The sequence below is a fragment of the Colobus angolensis genome, unplaced genomic scaffold (assembly GCF_000951035.1).
Source record: "Colobus angolensis palliatus isolate OR3802 unplaced genomic scaffold, Cang.pa_1.0 Scaffold448, whole genome shotgun sequence".
Taxonomy (NCBI): Eukaryota; Metazoa; Chordata; class Mammalia; order Primates; family Cercopithecidae; genus Colobus; species Colobus angolensis.
Window position 1 is genome coordinate 561,463 of NW_012117910.1, and position 25,983 is coordinate 587,445.

Below are 25,983 nucleotides of genomic sequence, written 5' to 3' on the forward strand. Positions count from 1 at the left end.
GTTGCTCCAAACCTAAAAGCCATCCTTAGTTCTTCTCCCTCATAACCTATATCCAGTCCATCAGTGAGTCTAGTGAGTTTTCCATTCAAAATATATTTCAAATCTGGCCACTTCTCACTAACTCACTGCTACCACTCTGGCCCAAGCAAACAGTACCTCTCCAGTGGTCTTCTTGCTTTCATTTTTGCGCTTGCACAGTTTATTTCACACAACGTATCTTTAAAGATGTCAATCTATTCATGTCACTTCACTGTTTATGGCTCTTAAGGCCATACCTGATCTGCTCTAGCCCAAGGCTCTGACCTTACCTTCTTTCAATTTCCCCTTACTTCCTCTTCTCTATTTTCTCCGGCCTTCTTTCTGTTTCTACAATAAATTAAGCTTTTTGACACCTCACTTACACATGGACACATTTCAGAATAGTCACTAGATAGGTTAGAAAAGAATAAGTGTTTTCAGTTTCCACAAAATTTGTCACTAAAATATGTATTATATTGACAGTAAAAACTTTTTTCTAAAATCTACATTTTTGTATAAGTTTATTTTTATTTTGAAATAATCTCAAGCTTACAGAAAAGCTGCAAGTACACACAAATCATGTTTTATTTTCTGAGCCATTTGCTTTATCACCCCAGATACTGTACTATGCAATTCCTGTAGGCAAGGGCATTCTCCTATATATTCACAATATAACCATCAAAACTGAGAAATCAGCTTTGATTCATTACTGTCATCTAACCTCAGATTCCTTTCAAGTTTTTCCAATTGTCCCAGTAATATCCATCATGGCAAAAGGATCCAGGTTAGAATCATGTGTTACATTTAGTTAAATTTCTTATCTTCCCCTAGCTTGGAACAGGTCCTCAGTCCTTCCTTGACTTTCATGACTTTGGCATGTTTTAACAGAATAGACCACTTATTTTTTAGAATGTCCTTCAATTTGCATTTGTCTGATGTTTCCTCAAGATTAGATTCAGGGTATGCATCTTTTTAAAGAATAACATAGGGCTGGGTGTGGTGGATTACGCTTGTCATCTCAGCACTTTGGGATATTGAGGCAGGAGGATCATCTGAGGCCAGGAGTTCAAGACCAGCCTGGGTCACACAGCAAGACCCGCATCTCTTAAAACTTTTTTAAAAAGTTAGCTGGGTGTGGTGGCACGCGCCTGTAGTCCTAGTTACTCCGGAGGCTGAGGCAAGAGGATCACTTGAACCCAAGAGTTTTAAGGTTGCAGTGAGAGCTATGTTCACACAACTATACTCCAGCCTGGATGACAGAGTGAGATCTTGCTCATAAAAAAAAAAGAAAAAACAAAAAAGAAAGAAGGAATATCACAGAATTGGTGCTGAGTAATCTTTACTTCCTTCAACTGACACATGATTTTGATTTGTCCCATTATCAATTATGTTTTATTTGGTCACTTGATTAAGGTGGTGTCTGTCAGCCTTCTCCGCTGTAAAGTCATTTTCCCCATTGTAATTAATAAGTAGTTTATAGAAAAGTAGTTAGAAATTATGTAAGTTATCCTGCTCCTCATCAAACTTCCCATTTATTCACTTATTTATATCAGTATGGACTCATGGGTCTTTATTTTATCTGTTACTATCATTATTTTGATGCTCATATTCTCTAAGATTTTGCCAGTGGGAGCTTCTTCAAGTTGGCTCCTGTGTTCTTTGACATGCCCCTCTAATTAAGTACTTCCTTACATCCTGTCAAAAGCTGTTCCAGACTCGTCTTGTGTTTTCCCTGTTCCAGTCCTGGAATCAGCCATTTCTTCAAGGATCCCTGGTTTTTCAGTGGTTCCTTCTAATAGCCACAATGTGGTTTCTGTCAGTGGACAGAACTAGAGAATATATGTATGTACACACACACACACACACACACACACACACACACACATCTATATTTACGTATCTACATGAAAACCCATGATTTCACACCTATACCATCAATGCCAGTCCAATACTGTAGAGTTCATTCTAGCTTTATCACTTTCTATATTTGTAATTTTTCTCCATCAGTGAGAGAACTGGCTGCTGTTATCATTAGCTTATTTATTTGATCAGTTCCCTCAAATGTAACCAAACTCCCATCTTTGCCACCTTACATATAGACATCCATATCACACCTCTAGGACTGTTGACTCTACTCCCCAGACTGCCTCCTACCCGGCTTGAGCTTTGACACTCTGCCTTGGGCCTTTTCCCTATATAGATGGACCCTCCTTACCCTGCTCAGGCTCTAACTCTGGCACTCCCACTGTGGGTCACCCACACTTGTGATGCCCTCCTTACTCCATTCAGCACTGACTCCCCAAGTCATGCTCGCCCTCCACATGGTTGCCCTCCTCACCCCGCACAGGCTCTGATATGGATGCTTAGCTTGCTCTGCCCTACCTGACATTGGCTTTAGGATTGAGCTGTTTCTCAAGGATTGGGAAAAGGAAGAAGTAAGACCATATTTTATTTAGAAAATGCTTCCTACTTAGTGTAGCTTTCACTATTAGTTGAGAAGGCTATAACATTTCTGTTCCCTTTGACCTAAAAAAGTGTATATTATTAGTATCCATCTGCCTTAAATACTATAGCAATCAGTGGACCAGGAGCCAAATCATTTTTGAAAGAACACCTACCCTAAATGAACGTAGAAACGAAACAACCAGATATAAAAGGAAGATTCCTTCACATTTTTTCTTCTTTTGTTCAAATGCTTTGGTATTATGGACACAGTCTCAGAATCACTATTGAGTGCTAATGGTTAATAAGTTCATGAACCTTACATTTTGAACAGGGTAGTTTCTGACGCCAGAGGTCCTTGGATCAAAATTAATTGTATCTTTTAAAACTGAGAAATGCAAATATTTAGTAACAATAACATTACTGTCATTCAGTCATACTACAAGATTTTGCAAGGCAGTGTCTACATTGAATTGATTGTCCCTTGAAACTTTAGAACTAAAACCTCTGCAAGATTGTCCTTGATAATCTTTTCATGGCAATAAAAGTTCTGACGAAGAGTCAGGGTGTTGTCATCAGACAGACTAAACGCCTGCAGACTACAACTTTCCCAGGACAAAAATATTCAAGTTTGCCTCCAAACCTCTTCAAGATATAAACTAACCATTCCAAGAAGTAGTTTTTTCATTCCTACTGTTACTCTAAATTGTCTGAGAGGCAAATATAGCTTTTTTTCTAAATTAAGATATGTTATTATTGGACTTTTGTTTAATTCTAAGCCAAAATATACCCAAACTCCCACTACATTCCTTGGAAGCCCTAGATGCTGTTGAAGTGCTCTCTTGGCCACATCTCACTCCTTTAGGAGTCAGCACTCTCCATCTGTATCCTCTTGGGGACCACGAAAGGGAAAACAGCCTCTGTGACTTCTCCAACCAGGTGGGTCAGATTAGCTTTACAGTCCACTTACAGGGAGGCTAACAAAGCTCCTCTGTGGGTGTTTGAGCACATTTTACAAAACTGCTGATGACCTCATGAGCCAAAGAAACGAGGTCTCACATTGTGGACTAAGCCTAAATATTAATACTACTTTATATTTATGTAGTGTCTTTTTTCCAAGGAACTCCAGCCTCTTTACAGACATTATGTCACTAATCCTCAAAGCATCCCTGTTTGGTACATGGCAAATATTATCCCCCTCCTTTTTTTTTTTTTTTTTTTTACAGTGATGGAAACTTGCAAATTGGTGATGGAACCCAGCCCCCTGGTTCTTAGTCTATGCACTATACCATAAAAAAAGTCAGACGAATACTTTTTCAAGCTATTCATTGCTTCTTGGGTGGGATTTAAGAGGATGTCTTGGCTTGTATGCATTTCAGTTTTCAGTGTCTCTAGCTTCTATGATCCTCTTTTTCTTCTTCATTGTAAGTCAAGCATGTTCAGGCATATTTATTTTCCACTGTTGCATTTATGGGAACACTAGAAGTTTGTAGCTGAAATTTGAAGTGAAAGACTTCAGTATTGAATATGTAATTTCACTTATTACTCAGAGACCCCTTATACTTCTCATAACCTAAAAGAAATTAGATTTTTTTAAAAAATTCACCATGCCAGCTTAGAGCACATTTCATTTATTGCAATCACATTTTCACCAAAACTGGGTAATGTTCAACTAAATACAACCAATTTGTATTGAATTATTAACATGTACCAGATATTGTACCAAACATTTTCAAACACATGAGCTTATTTTACATACATTAATACATATGTAATATTCCATGTGAACCTGTTAGATTTAATTCTTAAGTGTATAAACACTCTCCTAGAGTAGGGCAAAGGAAAAAAAAGGAGGCGTTAATAGAAATATAGCCTCAGTTGCTATATCCAAAAAAAATAAAAATAAAAATAAAAGAGCTCCCTCAATTCTCTCAGTGGAAATCCCCAGTGTAAATATTTCCACAAAAGAGGAAAATGTGGGTAACTTCTAAAAATCACCAAGAGTTAGCTTCATATCCACAAAGTTAAAAAAAAAAAAACTTAAAAGTTTGGTTCCTACATAATCAACAACTATACAAAGCATAAAGAAGAGAATAAAACACAGCCATATCTAAGGATGACAAATATTTCTTGATTTCACTCAGTTAGATCCTTCCTAATCAGGATTATTAAAACCAGGAATTATGAACTATAGTGGTATAGCTCGCTCGCTTGCTCGCTCTTTCTCTTTCTTTCTTTTTCTTTCTTTCTTAATTTCCTCTCCTTTTCCTTTTACTTCCTTCCTTCCTCCCTCCCCTCCCCTCCCCTCCTGCCCTCCCTCCCTCTCTCCTTCCCTCCCTTCCTTCCCTCTCTCCCTTCCTCCCTTCCTTCCCTCCCTCCCTCCCTGCCTCCCTCCCTCCCTTCCTGCCTGTCTCTCTCTCTCTCCCTCCCCTTCTCTCTTTCTCTTTCTTTCTTTCTTTCCAGGGGCTTGCTCTGTCACGCAGGCTAGAATGCCATCCACAGGTCACTGCGGCTTTGACTCTCTGGGCTCCTGCAATCCTCCCACCCCAGGCTTCCAAGGAGCTGGAACTACAGTGCACGCCACCACTCCTGGCTAATATTTGTATTTTTGGTAGAGATGGGGTTTCACCATGTTGCCCAGGTTGATCTCAAACTCCTGAGCTCAAGCAATCTGCCCAACTCGGCCTCCAAAAGTGCTGGGATCACAGGCATGAGCCACCGCGTCTGACCCTGTAGTGGTAAAACTTTAGTCACAAAAATCAGTTTCACATCTCATTTAAAAATTCTTTTATATGAACTACTGTCATGTTTTTTAAATTGGTGGACATCTGTAGCTTCGCTGAATTAGATAATGCCAGTGAAATGAGAGACAACGGGGAAAAATTAGAAAAGCTCTTCTAAAATAAGGCAGAGAGTTTCAACTTTTAATCATCGAATTTTGAAAGCCCTCAGAATAAAAACGTACCATATGCCCTGCCGTAATACTGTTCCACTCTGCTCTCTGGCCCGGCTAGATTCGAAATAGCCCTACATTTCTAAGTAAATAGTGCTTAATGTGAAACTGAGAAGTCCTACCACATCATGGAAAATCTTTATAGGTTGGAAAATATGTATATTATGTCATACTTTAGGTATATAATCTAGCCATATTCTGTAGCATAGCTTTGCTGCAGTTTATACTTAACAACCTTGAGTTTTTAAGAAAACATCTTTGTATATTCCAAATGTTTGGTTTATCTTTCATAGGAAATATTAGCCAAAAGGAATACCCTGTATTTCAAGTAAAAACTTAGTGATAGGTAAATTTAAAAAGTGTTAGTTGAAAATGGAATGTTTGCCCTGTCAGGGTTGCCATGCATGACTGACTGTGCTGATTGTGCACTGCATAATTCCAGGGATACCTAAAACATAGACAGAAATGTGAATGGCACCCCCTGGGGTTGAGCAACACCTGGCAGCCCTGATTTTAAGTAAATAGTAAAGCTTTTGAAAATGCTTTTTTTTTTTTTTTTCCTGATTCACTACTGAAGACCAGTTGTGAGCTGCAGGAGGGCTTTTATTATTTTTCCTACTTTTTTTGTGTATATACAAGGTCTTTAGTTTTTTCCTCTCCATGTTGGTTCCAAAAGACTTCCTTACTGACTGAGCTTCAGCACACTGCTCTGGCATTCTCCCAGCTCTAAGTTTTCATGAGTCAGGGAAAATGTGTGCACTCTGAAAAGAAGCTTGTCAGACAGACATGCTTAGCCAGCCCAGGGGTAATTTATGAAGTCCCGCTCTCCCTTCTTCTTTTCCATCCACATTCTTACAGCCTACTGCTTGTATCTTTATTTAGCCCTGACTTCATCCTACCTGTGTTGGATGTTAGTTAGAGTTTGTTGTTTACATATCTGTGTTCCTTACTACCTTGAACTCTACTGCCCACCCCTGCTGTTCTGCTGCCACTGTGCCCTGCCCTTATCACCACCATAGCACTTAGCATGGTGCCTTGAATCTTCTGTTTGCCTGACCCTCCTCTTTTACCTTTCCATTCTTTGGTTTTCTTTCATTTTCTTTAGTCAGGAGGAAAATATGTATTCTCTACATGGGGAGAATAACTGAAGGAATGGGAAGAAAGCTCACCTCCATAAAAGAGCAAGAGTGGCGCTGCAGATAGGTCTGTTACTTGGTCACAACCCTCCATTTCCTCATTTACTCTTACTGTGGCTGGGCCTGGCCCAGATTTAATAAAACAACTTGAAGAGAGTGATATCATGAATTTTATACCAGTTTTAAGTTTTTAGTGATGCAGTTGATTTTGAAATGACAACGGTATAGATGGTTTTTGCAAGGATGTAAAAGAAACTGGTAACAGTGGTTGTCTTTTAGAAGGGGACTTGAATGGTTCTGGGACAGCAGGGAGAGTTTCACTATATACCTTTATATTACCTTTTGAATTGCATATTATGTAAATGTATTAGCTGTTGAAACAGATACATAAAACTAACAAAAATGGAAGCAATTAAATAACTATACTTGAACTAAATTGATGCTGTAGAAAATTCTGTTAATTACAGCAAAGCGTTTGAATATATTTTTTCAAAGCTAGATCAGGAAGAGGAGAGGTATGATTATTCTCATTTTGTGTTAGAAATTTTGAAAATGTTTCATCATTTCCTGGATAAATAATATGAAAATTAAGTTTAGGTGTGTGCCCCTCATGTAAAACTTATCCTTTCTCTAAACATTCAACTACTTCTCTTTAGGGGTTTTCTATTTCTCTTCAATTGAATTTAGGGTCAATTTAAAGGGAAAATGTGACTTCTTAGTGACTGTATCTTGCAACTCTGCCTCTGCCTTGTATGGAGGAACTTTACTGGGGATGCCAGAGTTCCTAAGTGTTGTCTACTTTGGTCGCTCCTTCCTGCCAGCAAGAGTAAGCAATTATGACCTGAGGTTTTGATATTGCACCAATAGAGATCTTCCCTCTTAGACAATTTTCATATCAAAGTGGTCTTTTTCTGATATTTTATGGGACCTATCTCTATAGTCATTTCTGTACTTACAGTTACGTTATGTTCCTCTCAACACCTGCTAAAGCACTTATAGAGGCTCATGTTCAAGCAAATGACCTACATAGCAAGTCTGTGAGAAGCAGGGTATTGCATTTCCAATTCTGTATCTATTATCTGTTCATCTCTTTTTTGAAGAATCAGCAAACGTATGTCAAACTTTAGTACATCTAATGACACCATCATGTCATTGCCTGTAAATTTCCTCTATTCATGCCACAAACCAAGAAACAACTTTTTCATTTTTATAATTACTTCAAGTATGCGCTTGAGCGTGTTCATGTATTTAATGTATCCACCTTTAACTACCACAGAATTCATAATTATTTACTCAGGCATTTGAAAGTAAGAAAGTAACTGACATTTTTCTATTGAAAAGCATTTAATAATATTTTAGAATATTTTATAATTTTAAAAAGCCAAATAAACATTATTTTATAAAATGTTCTTTTTTACCTTTGCAAATAAAGCAAGATTGCAAGTAAAAAGATTTTTACAATGACATTTTTTATCACTTTGAAATAAAGGGGATAAAAGAGATTGAAGTAATAAACATGTTGATTATTATAACCATGTCAAGTAATAGAAAACACAATTTAAACAATTAATAAACACATTGATATGAAACTTCATATTTTTAATTTAAGTTTGATTATATTTAATACAATTTACACGTGAATACATTCTCATAGATAGTTCAAAAACTGCCAATGAGGATATTCCATACCTTTTCCTTTACATTTAAAATACACACACAGGGTGGGCATGGTGGCTCACATCTGTAGTCCCAGCACTTTGAGAGGTTGGGGTGGGCCAATAACTTGAGTCCAGCAGTTTGAGACCAGCGTGGGCAATACGGTGAAAGCCTGTCTCTACCAAAAATACAAAAATTAGCTGGGCATAGTGGTGTGTGCCTGTAGTCCCAGGTACTCGGGAGGCTGAGGTGGGAGGATTATCTGAAACGGGGAGGTCAAGGCGGCAGTAAGCCATGGATGGCACCACTGCAACCCTGCCTAGAGGACAGAGCGAGACCCTGTCTCAAAATACACACACACACACACACACACACACACGATATGTTGTTTAATATGGCAGCCACTAGCCACGTGCGGCTATTGAGCACTTGAAATGTGGCTAGTTTGAATTGAGATGTAGGTATAAAATATACGCTGGAGTGTGAGGACGTACTGCAAAAAAGAACATAAAATATCTCCATCATTTTAATATTCACATATTAAAATGATAGTTTTTAATATATTGGGTTAAATTAAATATTAAATTTTAATTTCATCAGTTTCTTCTTATTTTTTAAAATATGGTTCAAGTTTAAAATTATTTATTTGGTGTGTAGTTGTGTCTTGCATTCTATTTCTATTAAGCAGTACTGTATATAGGTATATACATGCAAACAGTTGATTTGTGGACATCTTTTTTTTTTTTTTTTGATACAGAGTCTTGCTCTGTCGCCCAGCCTGGTGCAGTGGCGCGATCTCAGCTTGCTGCAACCTCTGCCTCCTGGGTTCAAGCGATTCTTCTGCCTCTAGAGTAGCTGGGATTACAGGCACCCACCATCATGACTGGCTAATTTTCGTATTTTTGTAGAGACAGGGTTTCACCATGTTGGCCAGGCTGGTCCTGATCTCAGGTGATCTGCCCGCCTCCGCCTCCCAAAGTATTGGGATTACAGGCGTGAGCCACCACGCCCGGCGATTTGTGGACAGCTTAAAATCACAAATGCAATAATATTGTCCTTTTTTAAGCTTACTTTTTTCACTCAACATATGTCTTATAGATTTTTCCCTATCAGTATACTTAAATGAGCCTCATTCTTTTTAACCGTGGCATAGTAATCCTTAGTATTAAAGTGTTCTAGGTTTATTTCAGGTTTTTGATATTGATGAACATTTAAGTTTTTACTTTTTCTTAGGAACATTGCTTCAGGAATGTCCTTGAACATGACTCTTTGTGCATATATGGAAGCATTTCTCTAGGATAGATACCTAGGGGGCCAGAAGATAATTGAAGTTTTTGATTATCTGAATATAGTCCTGTTCAAAGATTGTATTACCTAAGAAAAGATGCTTATTTTTTATGGTTTCATCATTTTTATAAATCATGTGCTGATTTTCTTTTCTTTTTTAGTTTCTTTTTGAGACAAGGTCTCACTCTGTTGCCCAGGCCACAGTGCAGTGGCATGATCTTGGCTCACCTCAACCTCTGCCTCCTGGGTACAAGCAATCTTCTGCCACATCAGCCTCCTGAGTAGCTGGGATTACAAGCATGTGCCACCACGCCCAGCTAATTTTTAAAATTTTTTGTAGAGATGGGGTTTTTCCATGTTGCCCAGGCTGTTCTCAAACCACTGGGCTCAACTAATCTGCCTGCCTCCGCCTCTCAAAATTCTGGGATTACAGGCATAAACCACCATGCCCGGCCGTGTGCTGACTTTTTTTTTCTTTTTCTTTTTGTGTTGATTTTTTATTGTGGTAAAATATACAGAATATATAAGTTGCCATTTTAACAATTTTTAAGGGTACAGTTCAGTGGCATTAAGTGTATTCACATTGTTGTGCAACTGTCACCATTATCCATTACCAGAAGTTTTTTCATCTTCCCAAACTGAAACTCTATACCCATTAAACAATAACTCCTCATCTCCCTCTCCCCATAGCACCTGGCAATCATCATTCTATTTTCTGTCTCTATGAATTTGACTACTCTCTATACCTTATACAAGTGCAATGTATAATATTTGCTCTTTTATGACTGGCTTATTTCACTTAGCATAATGTCCTCAAGGTTTATCCATGTTTGAGCATGTATCAGAATATCCTTCCTTTTAAAGCTGAATAATCTTCCATTGTATGTATATACCATATTTTGTTTATCCATTCATCTATTGATGGACAGGTGGGTTGTTTCTACCTTTTGGCTATTGTGAATAACGCTGCTATGAACATAGGTGTACAAATACTTGTTCAGGTTCCTGCTTTCAGCCTTTTTGGGTATGTACCCAGCAGTGGAATTGCTGGATAATATGGTAATTCTATTTTTAATTTTTTGAAGAATTGCCCTACTATTTTCCATGGCAGCTGCACCATTTAACATTTCTACCAGCAATGCACAAGTGTTCCAGTTTCTCCACATCATCCCCAACTTGTTATTTTCTGTTTTTTTTAATAATAACTATTATAATGAGTATGAAGTGGTATGTCTTTGTGGCTTTAATTTGCATCTCTGATGATAGTGATATTGAGCATCTTTTCATGTGCTTATTGGCTAATTGCATATCTTATTTAGAGAAATGTCTCTTCAAGTCTTTTGCCCATCTTAAACTCAGGATTTTGTTTGTTTTTTTGTTTGTTTGTATTTTAAGAGACAGGGTCTCACTATGTTGCCCAGGCTGGTCTCAAACTCCTGGGCTCAGGCGATCCTCCTGCCTCAGCCTCCTGAATAGCTGCAATTACAAGTGTGAGCCACCATACCCACTAAAATCAGTGTTGTTTTGTTGTTGTTGAGTTGTAGGAATGCTTTATATATTTTGGACATTAATCCGTTATCAGATATATGATTTGCAAACATTTTCTCTCATTCCATGGGTTGCCTTCTTGATAATAGCATTCTTTGATGCACAAAAGTTTTAAATTTTGAAGTCCAATTTACCTGTTTTTTCTTTTGCCTTTGTTTTTTGTGTCATATCTAAGAAATCCTTGTTAACTCCAATGTTACAAAGATTTTCCCTATGTTTTCTTCTAAGGGTTTTAGAGTTTTGGCTCTTAAGTTTAGGTCTTTGATCCTTTCTGAGTTAACTTTTGTGAATGATCTAAGATAAAGGTCCAACTTCATTCTTTTGCATATGGATATTCCATTTTCTTAACAGCATTTGTTGAAAAGACTGTCTTTCCTCATTGAATGTTCTTGGCACATTTGTTGAAAATCATTTGACCATATACATGAAGGTTTATTTCTGGGCTCTTTACTCTACTTCATTGGTCTATATACCTGTCTTTATGCCAGTACCACACTGTTTTGATTACTGTAGGTTTGTAGTAAGCTTTGAAATCAGGAATTGTGAGACCTCCAACTTTGTTTTTCTTATTCAAGATTGTTTTGGCCATTTGGAGATCCTTGAGATCCCATATAAATTTTAGAATGGGTTTTTCTATCTCTGCAAAAAATTTTATTGGGATTTTGACAAAGATTGTGTTGAGTCTGTAGATTGCTTTGGGTAGTATTGACATCTTAACCATATTGTCTTTCAGTCTATGAATGCAGATGTCTTTCCATGGTCTCATCATTTTATATATTTTTTTTACTTTTTAAAAATTATTATTATACTTAAAGTTCTAGGGTACATGTGCACAACGTGCAGGTTTGTTACATATGTATACATGTGCCATGTTGGTGTGCTGCACCCATTAACTCGTCATTTACGTTAGGTGTATCTCCTAATGCTATCCCCCCCATTTTATACATTTTATATGTTACTTAAGAGGGTCTTCCCAATGCTAAAGTTATACATAATGTTTTCTATATTTTGTTTTACTAGATTTGTAGTTTGGTTTTATACATTTGTTTCCTTAAGTTAGCTGGGATATTTCCCCCAGTATGATAACTTTTTCCCATTTTATTCATACCACCTGAATAGTCTGCCCTTTCCCTGCTAATTGAAATGCTACCTTTTTCATAAACCAAAGCATAGGCTTGTGTTTAGATTTTCTCTTCTATTTCACTGATCCATATATCTACTCTTGTGATATAATTTTTAATTACCTTGATTTTATAGTGGCTTTTAATATCTGGAAGGGTAACTGTTTCCCCTCATTATTATTCTTTTTCTTTATTCCCTTTATATTTATTATTATTCTTTTTCTTTATTCTTCATTATCCTTCTTTTTCTTTATTCTCTTTATTATTCTCTTTATTATTATTATTCCCCTCATTTTTCTTCTTTTTCATTATTCTTTCTTTTTAAGGTTTTCCCACATATTTTCTCTTTCACTATTAGAATCAGCCTAACAAGTTCCAACAGACATATTATTGGAATTCTTTTGAGATTACTTTTATTTGATGAATTAATCTTGGGAAACAACATTTTTATAATAATATGCCTTCGTGTTTTGAAGAAACATTATTTCTAGTATCTATATTCCTATTATCACCATAATCCCTAAGAAAATTTCTATTTACTTGTATAATATTTAAGATTGTCATGTAGAATAGCTCTGTCCAATAGAATTTTCTGTGATAAGAAAAATGTTCTGTATCTGTGATGTCAAATAGGTAGCCACTCACCACATGTGGCTATTGAGCACCAGAAATGTGGCTAATGCAACTGAGGAAGTAAATTTTAAGTTTTATTTCATTTTGATTAAATTAAATATAAATGGCCACATGTAGCTAATAGCTATCATATTAGACAGTATGGCTTTTGAATGTATGAATAACTGTGTAACTGAACACTTTTGTAAGTAGTAGAGGTAGTGTAGCAAAGAATTATTGATACCTACTGTGTGAAAGATGTTGTGTAAAGCATTGCAGAGAGGCAAAAGGCCATAAAATTAATACACATGAATTCCTAAATAAAAATCCAATCCCAGGTATAGGGCAATTTGTTTACAAATATTTATGTTGTCAGAAACATTCAGTTACAAAAATGTAGTGTGGATATTCATTAGAAAGAAAGTTCATGTCAGATTAAAGGAGCAAGAGAGGGTTTGTGGATGAAGTACTGTTAGACATTGGCCTTGAAGGAATTATTCAAAATTTAAAAGAAAGAAAGTAATGGAAGGTTTCTGTTTTCTTAAGTCTAGAGGAAATAGAGAAGAAGGAAAAGAATGTGGTATGTTTGGAGGATTAGTTCCCTTGGTTGCTGTAATAAATTACAAGTTTGGTGGTTTAAAACAACAAAAATGTATTCTCTCACAATTCTAGAGGCCAGAAGTCCAAAAGCAGTATCAGTGGCCTGAAATCAAGATGTCAGCAGAGCCATACTCCCTCTGGTGCTCTAAGAGAAGTTCTATTCTTTGCCTCATCCAGCTTCTAGTAGCTGCTGGCATTCCTGGTCACAATAGTTTCTGACCCTATTGTCACATTGTCTTCTCTTCTGCCTGTGTTCACATCTCCCACTGCCTCTGTCTTACAAGGATACATATGATTACATTTAGGGTCCACCTGGGTAATTAAGAAGAACTCTCCATTTCAAGATCCTTTATTACATCTGTAGAGATGCCCCCCTTTTATATTTTTGCCATGTAAGGTCACATTCACAGGCTCCAGAATTTAGGACATGGACATCTTTTGGGGCCTGTTTTTCAGTGTACCACAATCCAATTTGCCTGGAGCTGGGGATTCCTGTGGCAGTAGGAATTATGATAACTGTCAGTCACTGAATGACTTGCACATGTGAGAGGTTATACCGAGTGCTCTATCTGTGCTATTCCATTTACTCATTACAAGAACACTGTGTAGGCATTAGGAAACAAGGGATGAATCTAAGGTGACTGTTTTCCACCTTTGATGACTGGGAAATGATGATTTACAGAAATTGTAGAGTCATGAGGAAAAATTGGTTACAAAGGAAAAACAATAAATTTGACTTTGGTTTTGTTTAGTTTGAAGTCCCAATAGGCTGTGCCCAAGGAAAGATCAACCCCAAATAGAAGCTTAAGGATACTACAAAGAATTCTTATAGACTATTCTATAATTTCTTACCTTGTTTTCCCCTTTGGGTTGAAGAAACAAATTTTAAGGAGCACTAAACTTGAAATCAAGAGACCTGGTTCAAAACTTGCACTTACTAAATGTGTGAACTGGGTAAGTCATTTCACTTCTCTGAGCTTGTTTCTACATCTGTACAAGAGGAATAAACACTCCCCCTCCCATCACACACAGTTATTGTGAGGAATAAATGACATAACATACGGGATTTTTTAGTATATAGTCTGTTGTAAGCATTCAAATGTTTAATTTGAAGGTAATATGTCTTAAAGCTATCAGGATCCTAAGTAAAAGTCTACATGATTTTTACAAATCTATGATCAACTGCTTTTCCCATTGTCCAAATGACCATTTTATACTTTTACCACTTAAGTGTTTTAAGTGCCACCCAACACCAGTTTACTCCCTTTCTAGGCAGATGACCTAAACTCTACTTCATAGAAATAATTAAGGTCATCAAACATAAATCATTCAACTTTTTGCTCTCATATTTAAATGTTTACCTATATCGGTATCCACTTTACCTCATTCCTGTGGACCTCAGAAGAAGTAATATTCTTTCTTTTGTCCCAAGTGAATACTTCTTTTGATATATGCCCTTGATGCAATTTCCTTCATCCTTAGCTCCAGGTCACATAGTCAATGCCTGGTGGACATCTTCATTTGGATATCTCATTCCAACTCAGAATCTTGAAAACAGAGTCAGTTGTTTCTTCATCCATCCTTCATACCATGTTCCTACCTCATACTCCCTCAACTTCTATTTCCCATCTTGGTCACTGGCATTACCAGAAACTTGGGTAATTTTTGTCATGTTTTACTCCTTTCTTTCCTTTACTATACCTGTGCTTATTCCAATTAATGATCAAGTCATGGTAGGGCTCAGGTTCAGGCACTCATTCTGTCTCTGCTGAGCCCTTTATCCTTTTAATGTTTTCCCTCTAACTTTACTGTGGCTTTTGGTCTTGCTCAGATCATTCCTTTTCTGAAGTAGCCTCATTGCTTCTCATCTTACTCCTCTTCAATCCACCCTTCACACTGCTGCCATAGGGATCTTTCTAAAACAGACCTACTCTTGGAACCCTTTGGGGTATTCCATTACAAACTCCCGTTACAAAGTCCAAACTTTAAACAATGACATTGGCTGACCTAGCCCACCACTCCCACACCCTTCCTGTTAGCCCCATTGAACTATACCCAATTCCCCAGAGGTATCCTGCTTTATATCCCTGTACCTGTGCTCCTGTCTAAAATATGTTATTTGCAACCCCATTTCCTAATGCTGTTTGCCTGGTGAATGTCTGCTCATCTTGCATTACTTAGTTCAAGCTTCATATCCCCTTTGAAGCCTTGCCAGGCCTCCTCAGAAAGAACTGATAAGATCTTTTTGGAACCCCTGCTGTACCCTATACATGACTCTGTCATTTCCTCTGTAACCTGTTTGTTTCCCCGTACCAGGCCTTCTTTGAGGACATGAAGTGTCTTGATCAGCTTTGTATCTTTAGTGTTTAACACAATGTCTGGCACAGAGAAGGTGCTCAAAAAACATTTGTCAAATAAATGAATTAATTATAAAACTTTTAAAGTCATATGATACCTTAGAGAAGGGGGTAAGGGAGAACTTATGTAATAACTTTTGGAAATAAATGGAAATATCTGATTATGAGCCTAAGAAGAATACACATTTACCTCCTAAATAGAGATAGTCATGGTCCAGAACTCTGGTCACAAATGGCAGAAGATAAGAAATTAATTGAATGGGCAAACCCCTCACAAGTCCCAGTAAAACATGAGACATTTCCCAGTGTGCTCTTGATGTGATTTCCTCCATCCTTAGATCCAGCTCACATAGTCAATGCCTGGTGAACATCTTCATTTGGATATCTCACATCCAATTCAGAATCTTATAAACAGAGTCAATTATTTCTCTATCTATCTTCCCCACCATGTTCCCACCTCCCACTCCATCAACTTCTTCTATTTGTAACCTTGGTCAATGGCATTACCACAAACTTGGATAATTCTTGTCATGTTTTACTCCTTTCTTTTCTTTACTGTACCAACATATCAAGAAAGCTTACAGCTCTACTGGTGTTGAAGGTAAGTTTCTCTCAAAGCATTTGCTTTCTTACTGCTTATTCATCACAATGTTAGCATAAACTGCATTTATATTAACGGCATTTATTTTATAATTACTGTTGATCTCCCTTTCATTGTGCCAAAAATATAAATGTTAAGTGAATCAAAACATCAGTGGTATAACTTACTTTTAGGGACATAGATCCTTTGAACCATAGAAGTCTTTGATCTGGAAACTGCCAAATCCAAAGATTCTAGACATAAACTTAACTACAAATTTATACTGGTGAGGACTGGTTTTCTCAAGAGAAAACATTTTGCCAGATCTGACTTGAAAAATAATTTTGAAGTGAGCAAAATTCACTACACTCACCCCAGGCACAAAACTCACCATATTTCCTGGCTGCCTGGGGCTGCCCTCTCCCTTGGTTCCCCGTGCAGGTCTACCTCCTCACACAAAACAAGTGATGTGCCCTGAGCTGCCCTTTCTGTATCACAACGTATCTGTCCTTTTTCCAAAGCCTGTGAGGTTCTGCTTTTAGTAGGCTGACACTTGGAGACCACTTGGTAAATTCACTTACACTAATATCATATTGAGTAAAAATTTCAGGGGAATTTGCATTTTTAACAGGAGTATGTTGAATGCATAATACCTAACCCTAAGAGTCAATCTAATAAAGGGACATTTCCCACCATCTCATATATTTTCCATGTCTTTTCATGTTTCATTGTCTTTAAACATATTGAACTTTCTGCCTAGAATAACCTCCCCTTGCTCCCACCACCATTTCCAGTCTGGTGAACTGCTGCTCTTCCTTCAATGCCCAGCTCAATGTCTCTCTTCTAAGGAGCCTTCTCTAAATTCCCAAGCCTGAGTTGGTCACTCCCTCTTGACTTCTATAAAACTTTGTGTACTTGTCTCAATTTCTTTAATCTTTTACTCACTCTTCACATGACTTCAAGGTGACTTCCACCCTCACCAATCCAATGCACTCAGTAAACCCCATGTGGTGAAATCAAGTGGACATACTTGAGTCCTCATCTTCCTTGCCGTCTCAGCAACACCTGACACTATTGACCACTATCTTTTAATTTTTCCACTCCCTCTCCTTAAAACCCCCTTCCCCTGGCTTTCTCAACATTACGGTCTGCTAATCTTCTTTTATCTCTCTCTTTCTCAGTCTCCTTTGTTGGCTCATCCTCTAACTAATCTCTAAATGTTGGATTTCCTTAGGCTATGTCCTGATCTCTTTCCCTTCCCACACTCTGATCTTTCAATAAGCAATCTCTCCCACACCAATGGCATTAATTATCCTCCTTATGCTTATGACTTTCAAATTTACATCTCCAACCCAGACCTCTTTCCTGAACTTCAGACTTCTACATATAGCCACCAATTCAACATGTCCACATGGAGGTTTCGTGGGCACTCCAAACTCAACAGGTTCAAAACTCCCATTCTTCTCAACCTGAGAGAACAGCACCTCCATCCATGCAGTTAACCAAACTAGAAACAGGGAAGTTATTATTGACCCATCTATCTCTCTCTTACCATGATATCCAATTGGCCATACTTCTGACTCCACCTCCCAAATATATCTCTCAATTTTAACTTTTCTCTATCTCCACTGCCATTCAAGTTACCATCTGTCTACCACTATAACAGACTCATCATCTGTATCTGCTTGATGTCTCCAATACACTTCTACACTGCAGGCAGAGTGCTCTTTGAAAATTCATTCATCAGAAAGTATTTATTGAGCTTTTACTATGTCAAGGCACTTGCTAGATGTTAGTGATACAAATGTAACCAAGACATGCATGTTCCTAATCTCCTAGAACTCCACATAGTTCTATGATTGGGAGACCTAACTTATTTGGGATGGAGAGAGTTTCTCTGAGGAAATTTTTTTTTTTAATCTGAGATCTGAAGAATGAGTAGGAATCAACTAGGCAAAAAGGGAGGGCAGTGGAGGGTAAAGAACATTTTAGGCAGAAGGAACATCATGTGCAAAGGTTTAGAATCAAGAGGAAGCAAGGTATGAGAAGCAAGGTATGAGGCTAGACAAAGCCAGGGCCTGAGGAGTCATAACTCTAACTGAGAAGTACTCAGGGGGTCTAGTAGCCCCTCAAACAGCCTGCCAAAGTAGATTAGTGAGTGGAGGTGTGAGCATTTTTCTGAGGAGAGCATGCATAGCTTTCATCAGGGTCTGTGACACTTTCCCTCCCCTGAAAATGTAAAGAACTAGGTCTAGGGTATGAAATGCCATTTTTGGACTTTGTCCTAAAAGCAATGGATGCCATTGGAAAGTAACATGGCCAGATTGTAAAATTCATGGGGCAGGAATTTTTATCTCTTTCGTTCACTGATATGTCCCAAAAACCTAGAAGAGTCTATGCACATAGCTGACACTCAATAAATAACTGCTGAATGAATTTCCGAATGTCTATTTTGGCATTACGTTGTATTGCATTATATTGTAATTGTGTACTTAATGTCTCTCCTTTACAAGGCTCAATTCTGGGAAACCATCTATGTCTCATTGATCGTTGTATTACTAGAGATATGTTTTTAGTGCCCAGCTCATGGCATGGCTTAAAATCAGTTTCATTTATGTGTTCATTCATTCAGCCAATAATTAAAGAGCTTTACCAGATGCCAGGAACTGAGAATACAAAGATGATGCAAATGTTGGGGCTGGGCGCAGTGGCTTATGCCTGTAATCCCAGCACTTTGGGAGGCCAAGGCATGCGGATCACCTGAGGTCAGGAGTTTGAGACTACCCTGTCCAATATGGTAAAATCCTGTCTCTAATAAAAATACAAAAATAGCGGGGCATGGTGCCAGGTGCCTGTAATCCCAGCTTGGGAGGCTGAGGCATGAAAATTGCTTGAACCTGGGAGATGCAGGTTGCAGTGAGCCGAGATTGCACCACTATACTCTAGCCTGAGTGACAGAGTAAGACTCTATTTCAAAAAGGAAAAAAAAAAAAAATGGCACTAACCTCAAGGAGTTTACACTCTGGATGGGAAGACTAGTAAGTAGGCCTGATAATACTGCATAGTAAATGCTACAAAAGGGGTAAGAAAAGAACACAGCCGTGGGGGTGTCAGGGAAGCCCAGCAGGCAGAAGAAACTATGGAGCTGCCCCTGGGCCAAATGAAGAAGAGAGGAGCAAAGCATGGGTGTGGGTATTAAGGTAAAATCCAGAGTGAGGCAAGCAGGGCCCATTAGAACTGCAAGTGGTTAAGTGTGGGGGAAGATGGAGCTGCAGAAATAGGCCAAGGCCATAAAGCACCTAGACTTTATTCTGAGGTCCATGGGAAGTTATTAATGGATGATTGATGAAGCAGAAGAGCGATGTGGTCAGATCTGCATATGAGACAACTTGTGCTCCAGATTGGAGAATGGACTGGAGAAGCAGTCATAGTGGGAGTAGGGAGCAGTGATTGGGAGAGATGATGTTTGCCTGCACTAAAGAAGTAATGGGAGGCCGGGCGCGGTGGCTCAAGCCTGTAATCCCAGCACTTTGGGAGGCTGAGATGGGCGGATCATGAGGTCAGGAGATCGAGACCATCCTGGCTAACACGGTGAAACCCTGTCTCTACTAAAAAAAAAATACAAAAAAACTAGCCGGGCGTGGTGGCGGTTGCCTGTAGTCCCAGCTACTCGGGAGGCTGAGGCAGGAGAATGGCGTGAACCCGGGAGGCGGAGCTTGCAGTGAGCTGAGATCCGGCCACTGCACTCCAGCCTGGGCGACAGAGCAAGACTCCGTCTCAAAAAAAAAAAAAGAAGAAGTAATGGGAATAGAGGACAATGGATGGATTTGAGAGCTATTAAGGAGGAGGATCAAAAGGAATTAGTGATTAATTAGATGCTAGCATGAGAATGATGGAGTATCATGGATGATTCTCTGATTTTTAACTTGGACACCTTGGGTGAGTGAGAACAAAGATTGGGAACAGGCTTAGAGAAGCAGATGATGAATTCCAATTTGGACAGACTGCACTTGAGTTTTCTTTGGAATACCCATGTAGAGACTTTTAGTTGGCAGTTGGATACACACACAGATCTGAAGTTCAGAAGGAAGATCTAAGCTGTAAACAAAAATGTGGGGGTCTTTGCTTATGATTGATAATTGATTCCTAAAAGCAGATGAGATCACTCAGGGAGGGTGTGGAGAATAAGGAGAAAGACAGCCAAAGACAGAACTTTGGGAGAACATTCAAGTAACAAGCATTTTTAAAGGGAGTGAATAAAGGAATAAGTGATTAAAAAGAGTCATTTAGAAGAAAGGATCCCTTCTAGAACTTCCCAAATACTGCTACTAAATCAGCTGGCTATCCTATTTGTGCTTAAGGCAAAGCCTACTTTTTGGCTTCCCAAATGGAGAATATGTTACTAAACCAAAGATGGAAAGTAGGGCAACATCATATCCAGAAAGCATATCTTCAGGGCTTTTTTCAGATACATATGTGGATACTCTACTCCTGAGGCTCTATTGGTAAACAGATCATAGTAGCCTCTTGTTAATCTGCATCAAGAAACACTTAATAATTAAAAGAGAAACACTTATAGGCTGTATGTTTAAAATATAATATGAAATGTATTAGAAGTCATTTGATGATCATCTGATGTTCAGATCATCCAGATAATCTTTCTAGTCTGCCTGATTACTGGCCCTTTGCTTGACTTGTTGGTTTTGGCGTCAAGTACACAAACTCATCCAGTTGGAATACACCTGAAAAATGTTTCTCAAATGTTCCTTTGTGTGGATAAATTTGTTGGTTTATATAGTTTGTATATATTATTTGTCTATGTTAAGAAGTGTCCCCTGGCTGATAACATACTTGTTTTTCAGCCCACTAATTTTCTATAAACCATTGAGAGTTCCCAGGCCTCACTATTACCTTGAAATATTGAAGATATTTTGACTCACTGCAATAAAATTACAGTTCTACAACTCATAATTAAACTTTGATTTATTTGAACAATGGAAGAAAAAGAGAACAAAACTATTAAACCATCAGGTCAACTGGTCAGTTGAGAATTTGTCCACTTATCTTCTCTTCTTTCATGTGTACCCAGATTTGATAGAAGTGAGGATAGCTTGGTTTGAATGGAAAGCATGGCCAAGCAACATATCTAGCTAACTTTTCCCAGATACTTTTTCCTACAGTCAAACCATAACAAATTCATCTCCTAGATAACAACTTGGTTTTTGTGCTTTGAGTTTTTATGTTGCTATTTCCTTTCCTTTAGAGCAGGCCATTTCAAATTTTTACATGTAAGTAAACGAGTTATTTGACGGGCTGCTCTATATATTTTCTCAGAGTTTGCATAGCTACTGTCTTAGTATAAGCCAAAAGGAATTTGTGGTTTCTGAGATCAGAAATTCAACTGCTTTATGAAACTAAATGATGAATTAGTGCTTAAGTTAGCCATTTTTGATACCCAATCTTTGTTCCTAAATGGCACTTAAATGTTTTATTGGCACTTCCACTATTTTGTTATAATAACATATCAGTAATAATAACATGCCTCTCCTACAAAGGACAAAAGGGGTAATTTTGGAACCTCTACTATATATTCTCACAAGTGAAAAACATAGGACATGGAAAAACCTTTCCTCCCATCTAGTGGCTGGAAAATATATAAATGTCCTCTATGTGTTTCTTGGAATTTCACGCATTAGGGATTGTTTGGCAAATTATAATATATCTAGTTGTTCACCCGGTTAAGCAAAAATAAGTTCTAAAATCTTTACCAAAGCCAAACTCAATGGCAAAATACATATCTATAATGTTTCACTGACCAACTTCCCTTTCATCACTAACATACTCCTCAGTAGAAAGGTTATGTTTCTTCTTAATTCGTTATTCTGAACATACGATAGAAAAGACAAGACAATATGTCTCTGCTACCTGAAATTGGGACTTAAATGACATTTGCCTCTAAAGCAGTCAGTGCCCCAGATCTCTCCTAAACCTTAATTGCTTCTTGTTGGCCCCACACCTTAACAAGCCTTCTCTCAAGACTTGGATGTGTTGAATTCACTAGAGAGAGCCAAGAAACTGTCTCAGAAACTGGCTGCCTCCAAGGGACCTCAGCTCCTGAAACTTGCAATACCAGACTCTGATACTGGCAGCAGGGCCTCTGTGCAGGGCCAAACCAGCCCACAGGAAAGCAGGTTTGGATCCGTTATGCAGCTTGAGGGATTAATGCTTGGTCTACCTGTCTTATATATGTCTTGTGCAGATGTCAAAATCTCTGCTGAATTGTGCCTCTCTCTGGTGATTCTCACAGATTCAAAGAATGAATTTTGTGTGCAGTCAGCAAAGTTCTGAGTACTCCAGGAAGAAGAGGAAGGTCAGTGAACCAGTGAAGGTCTTCATCCCTAACAGAAAATGAAAGCTAAATACTCTTTCTACATTTATTTTAAATTAAATTTATTTTGTAAAAACATGCATAAACTGTCTTAGCAGGAAAGTAAATTCCTGTTACAAAAACCTTTTTCTAAATTGTTTGCTCAATTTTTTTGTCGGTTAGTAAGTGCTAAATTACTGGCGAGGTAGGACATGAATCCACTTTGCCACAGGAAAGAGGGTCAGTAGGGCTGCCTCTGGATAGCATTACTTCAAAGCTGGGTTAGAGATGAGACACTTTTTATGTTATATTTGTAAAAGAACCACAGCAGTTATTTTGGAAAGAAGCTGTTGTTCTCAAAGGAAAGAAGGATTTTTTTTTTTTTTTCATAATTAAACTCTTCAGGTATTGAGGCTACTGTGAAATGTTTTGACTTGTTGTAACCTGTATACTGGAATCCCTTTCTAGCTGTACTAAAAATTCCCACAGAGTTGCATAGGATGCATGTGGAGGTGCTTATCCAGGTGTGATTTATGTGTTAACCTCAGTCACAAGGTTGATCAGCTAATTGTGGGACCAAAATGTGCCCTCCCTCAACTATGGCCCCAGGCCCTGTTCTGTTAGCCAATCCAAAACAGGGAACATGCTGCAATTTGGGAGCCTGGCTCTCTTCTTAAGACCTATATTGAATATTTCCCAACAAGCACTTCAGTTTATCAGTCTGCAACCTGCAAATGATGCTATTAGTTCCCTCCTTATCCTGGAAGAATTTGGATAGATTTAATTGATGATTAGTATGAGCTGAACAATAAATGACTTAAAGTGTTATTTCTATTATTTATATAACATGAGATTTAGTAACTTATAAAATGAGGTTTAGTAATTTAATTTAAATGGATAGGACCAATAAGTTAAATGTTCAGTGTGTGACTTATGGTTAAATAAAATGAAAATACAAGACTTTTTTTTTTTTTTTGCTCATCTTTTTTTCACACAGAAAGGAAAAGTTTCTTTGCTACCATCAGTATTTCTCCAAATGTAAAGTGTAGTGAGAACATCAATAACTGGAGTGCTTGTTAAAATATGGATTACTAGGCCTGCCTCATTTCTACTAAGTCAAACTCTCAGGTTCAGGCACTGTGGAAAACTCTCCAGATTCTAATACACACACACACAGACACACACACACACACACACACAAAATGGAGAACCAGTGACCTCTGACCCAGACTAAGGTGAATTTCTGTAGGAAAATCCCAGGGAGCCTGCCTGTTCAGCACTGCCCCTTGCCAGATGCCAGACTCTCAGCCATTCCTGACTATCTAGGGCAGCCTACCAAACTAGGGTCTTAAATTGGACTGTAGCACTGGGGCCTGCCAACGAGGAGGATCATTTCCCCTTCTTTTAGTGTATTAAGTGGACTCATGAAAGCCTGCTCTACCACTAAAAGAAGGAGGGGAAAGGTATTGGATTTATTATATCCTTGATAGAATTGTAGACTGAGTCACTGTCATTTCTTTTAAGAGAATCACATAAAGAGATTAGCTGTCTAGTACAGGAATTAGGTTTGTGTCTCTCCAGAGAGAAGGTCTAAGAGCAAATTGATAAAGGCTATAGGAGATCAATTTATAAGGAGGAGCTTTTTTTTTTTTTTTTTTCCCCCCGGCATGATCTCAGCTCACTGCAACATTGACCTCCCAGGCTCAAGTGATCCTCCCACCTCAGCCTCTGGACTGGCTGGGACTACAAGCATGTGCTACCATGCCTGGCTTATTTTTGTATCTTTTGTAGACATGGGGTTTTGCCATGTTGCCCAGGCTGGTCTCGAACTCCTGACTTCAAGTAATCCACCCACCTCAGCCTCCCAAAGTGCTAGGATTATAGGCATGGACCACCACACCCAGCCTAGGAGGAGCTTTTTAACTCTACAGTTGTCAGTTGTCAAAATTTTGAAATGGGCTACCTTGTGAATTAGTGGGCTTGTCTTCACTGCAGGTATTTGAACACAGAGGAGCTTCACAAAAACTCTATAAACGACTCTCAAAGCAAATTAGCACTACTGAGTAGTTAATCTGGATTTCAAAAGGAACTATTTTGCTTCAAGGGGAATTGAGCTCATAATCTATATTTGTGATTATCGTAAACTTAGCCTAAGGTTGACAGATCCTTTAAATCAAAGTCTTAAATCTGAATCTATCTAGAAAATTTCTATAGTGATTTTATTATCTCTATTAACACCTCTTTCCCCATCTGAACAGTCTTTCTCACTGCCAGTAGGTGGACTCTGTGTTTCTGAGGCAGTGTGTATGTGAGACAACAGAGAAGTTTCTGGGCCTGTGCCTTTGGCTGGGCACACAGGGAAGGAGATCTGTTATCAAGAGAATCTGAGAACTGTGAAAACGTGAACAATCTGATTTTACACAGCAGAGCTCAAATATGCAACCAGCTATCAATATTGGAGTATATTCAGTTCTATCTACTAAATGATTTATTAGAGGGAAAGAAATATTTTTTCTAATCTATTCATTTTGGTTCTTAATTGTAATGGGATGAATAAACACAAGTGCATCAAGGAGCTGACACTTTAGTGAAAAGAATGAAAACAGGCCCCATGCTGGGATGCCTGAGCTGTTCTAGACCAGTCATTCCCTCACCCTGACTGTGCTTGGTTCATCAGTGTGATCACAAAGATTAGATGATGATAGTTGGAAACTGGGACATTATTAAATAAAAAGTTATGCAGGGGAAATTTGAATTTGGCTGTTTGGGGTTTTTCTGTCTTTACAGAAATTTGGTCTAGCTGGAAAGACATGGGTTAGGCTCATGATTGCCACCAGTCTTTGAAGCCAGGCACTGAAACCACACCTTCATTTCCCCTCTTTCAGGTCCCTCTGCTGTCTGGGTTCTTTCATTCTCCAGCTCACCTCTTCCAGGAAGAGGCTGGAAATGTTCATCAGTGTCAAAGTTGCTTTCACATGAGTTCAGAGTTGTGTGTGTGTTCTTAAAATTCCACTAACCATTAGAGCCAACTTTAATGTATCTTAAAATTGTCAATTTATGGTTTCAAACTCAATAGTATTGGATATTTAGGGACTTCCACAGAATCTTTTTTTTTTTTTTTTTGAGACAGAGTCTCACTCTGCCCCCAGGCTGGAGTGCAGTGGCCGGATCTCAGCTCACTGCAAGCTCCACCTCCCGGGTTCACGCCATTCTCCTGCCTCAGCCTCCCGAGTAGCTGGGACTACAGACGCCCGCCACCTCGCCTGGCTAATTTTTTTGTATTTTTAGTAGAGACGGGGTTTCACC

General features: G+C 38.3%; 1 protein-coding gene across 3 annotated transcripts in view; it reads left to right on the top strand.

The window, feature by feature from the left end:
* Nucleotides 1-23,637, top strand: part of HORMAD2 (HORMA domain containing 2) — a 108,683-nt gene extending 85,046 nt beyond the window's left edge. For all 3 annotated transcript variants that reach the window (XM_011957684.1, XM_011957687.1, XM_011957685.1), the window contains one exon: nucleotides 22,618-23,637. In XM_011957684.1, the coding sequence (XP_011813074.1) occupies nucleotides 22,618-22,722 (105 nt within the window). In that variant the 3' untranslated portion in view covers nucleotides 22,723-23,637. The remainder of the gene's footprint in view (nucleotides 1-22,617) is intronic.
* The last annotated feature ends 2,346 nt before the right edge of the window (nucleotides 23,638-25,983 follow it).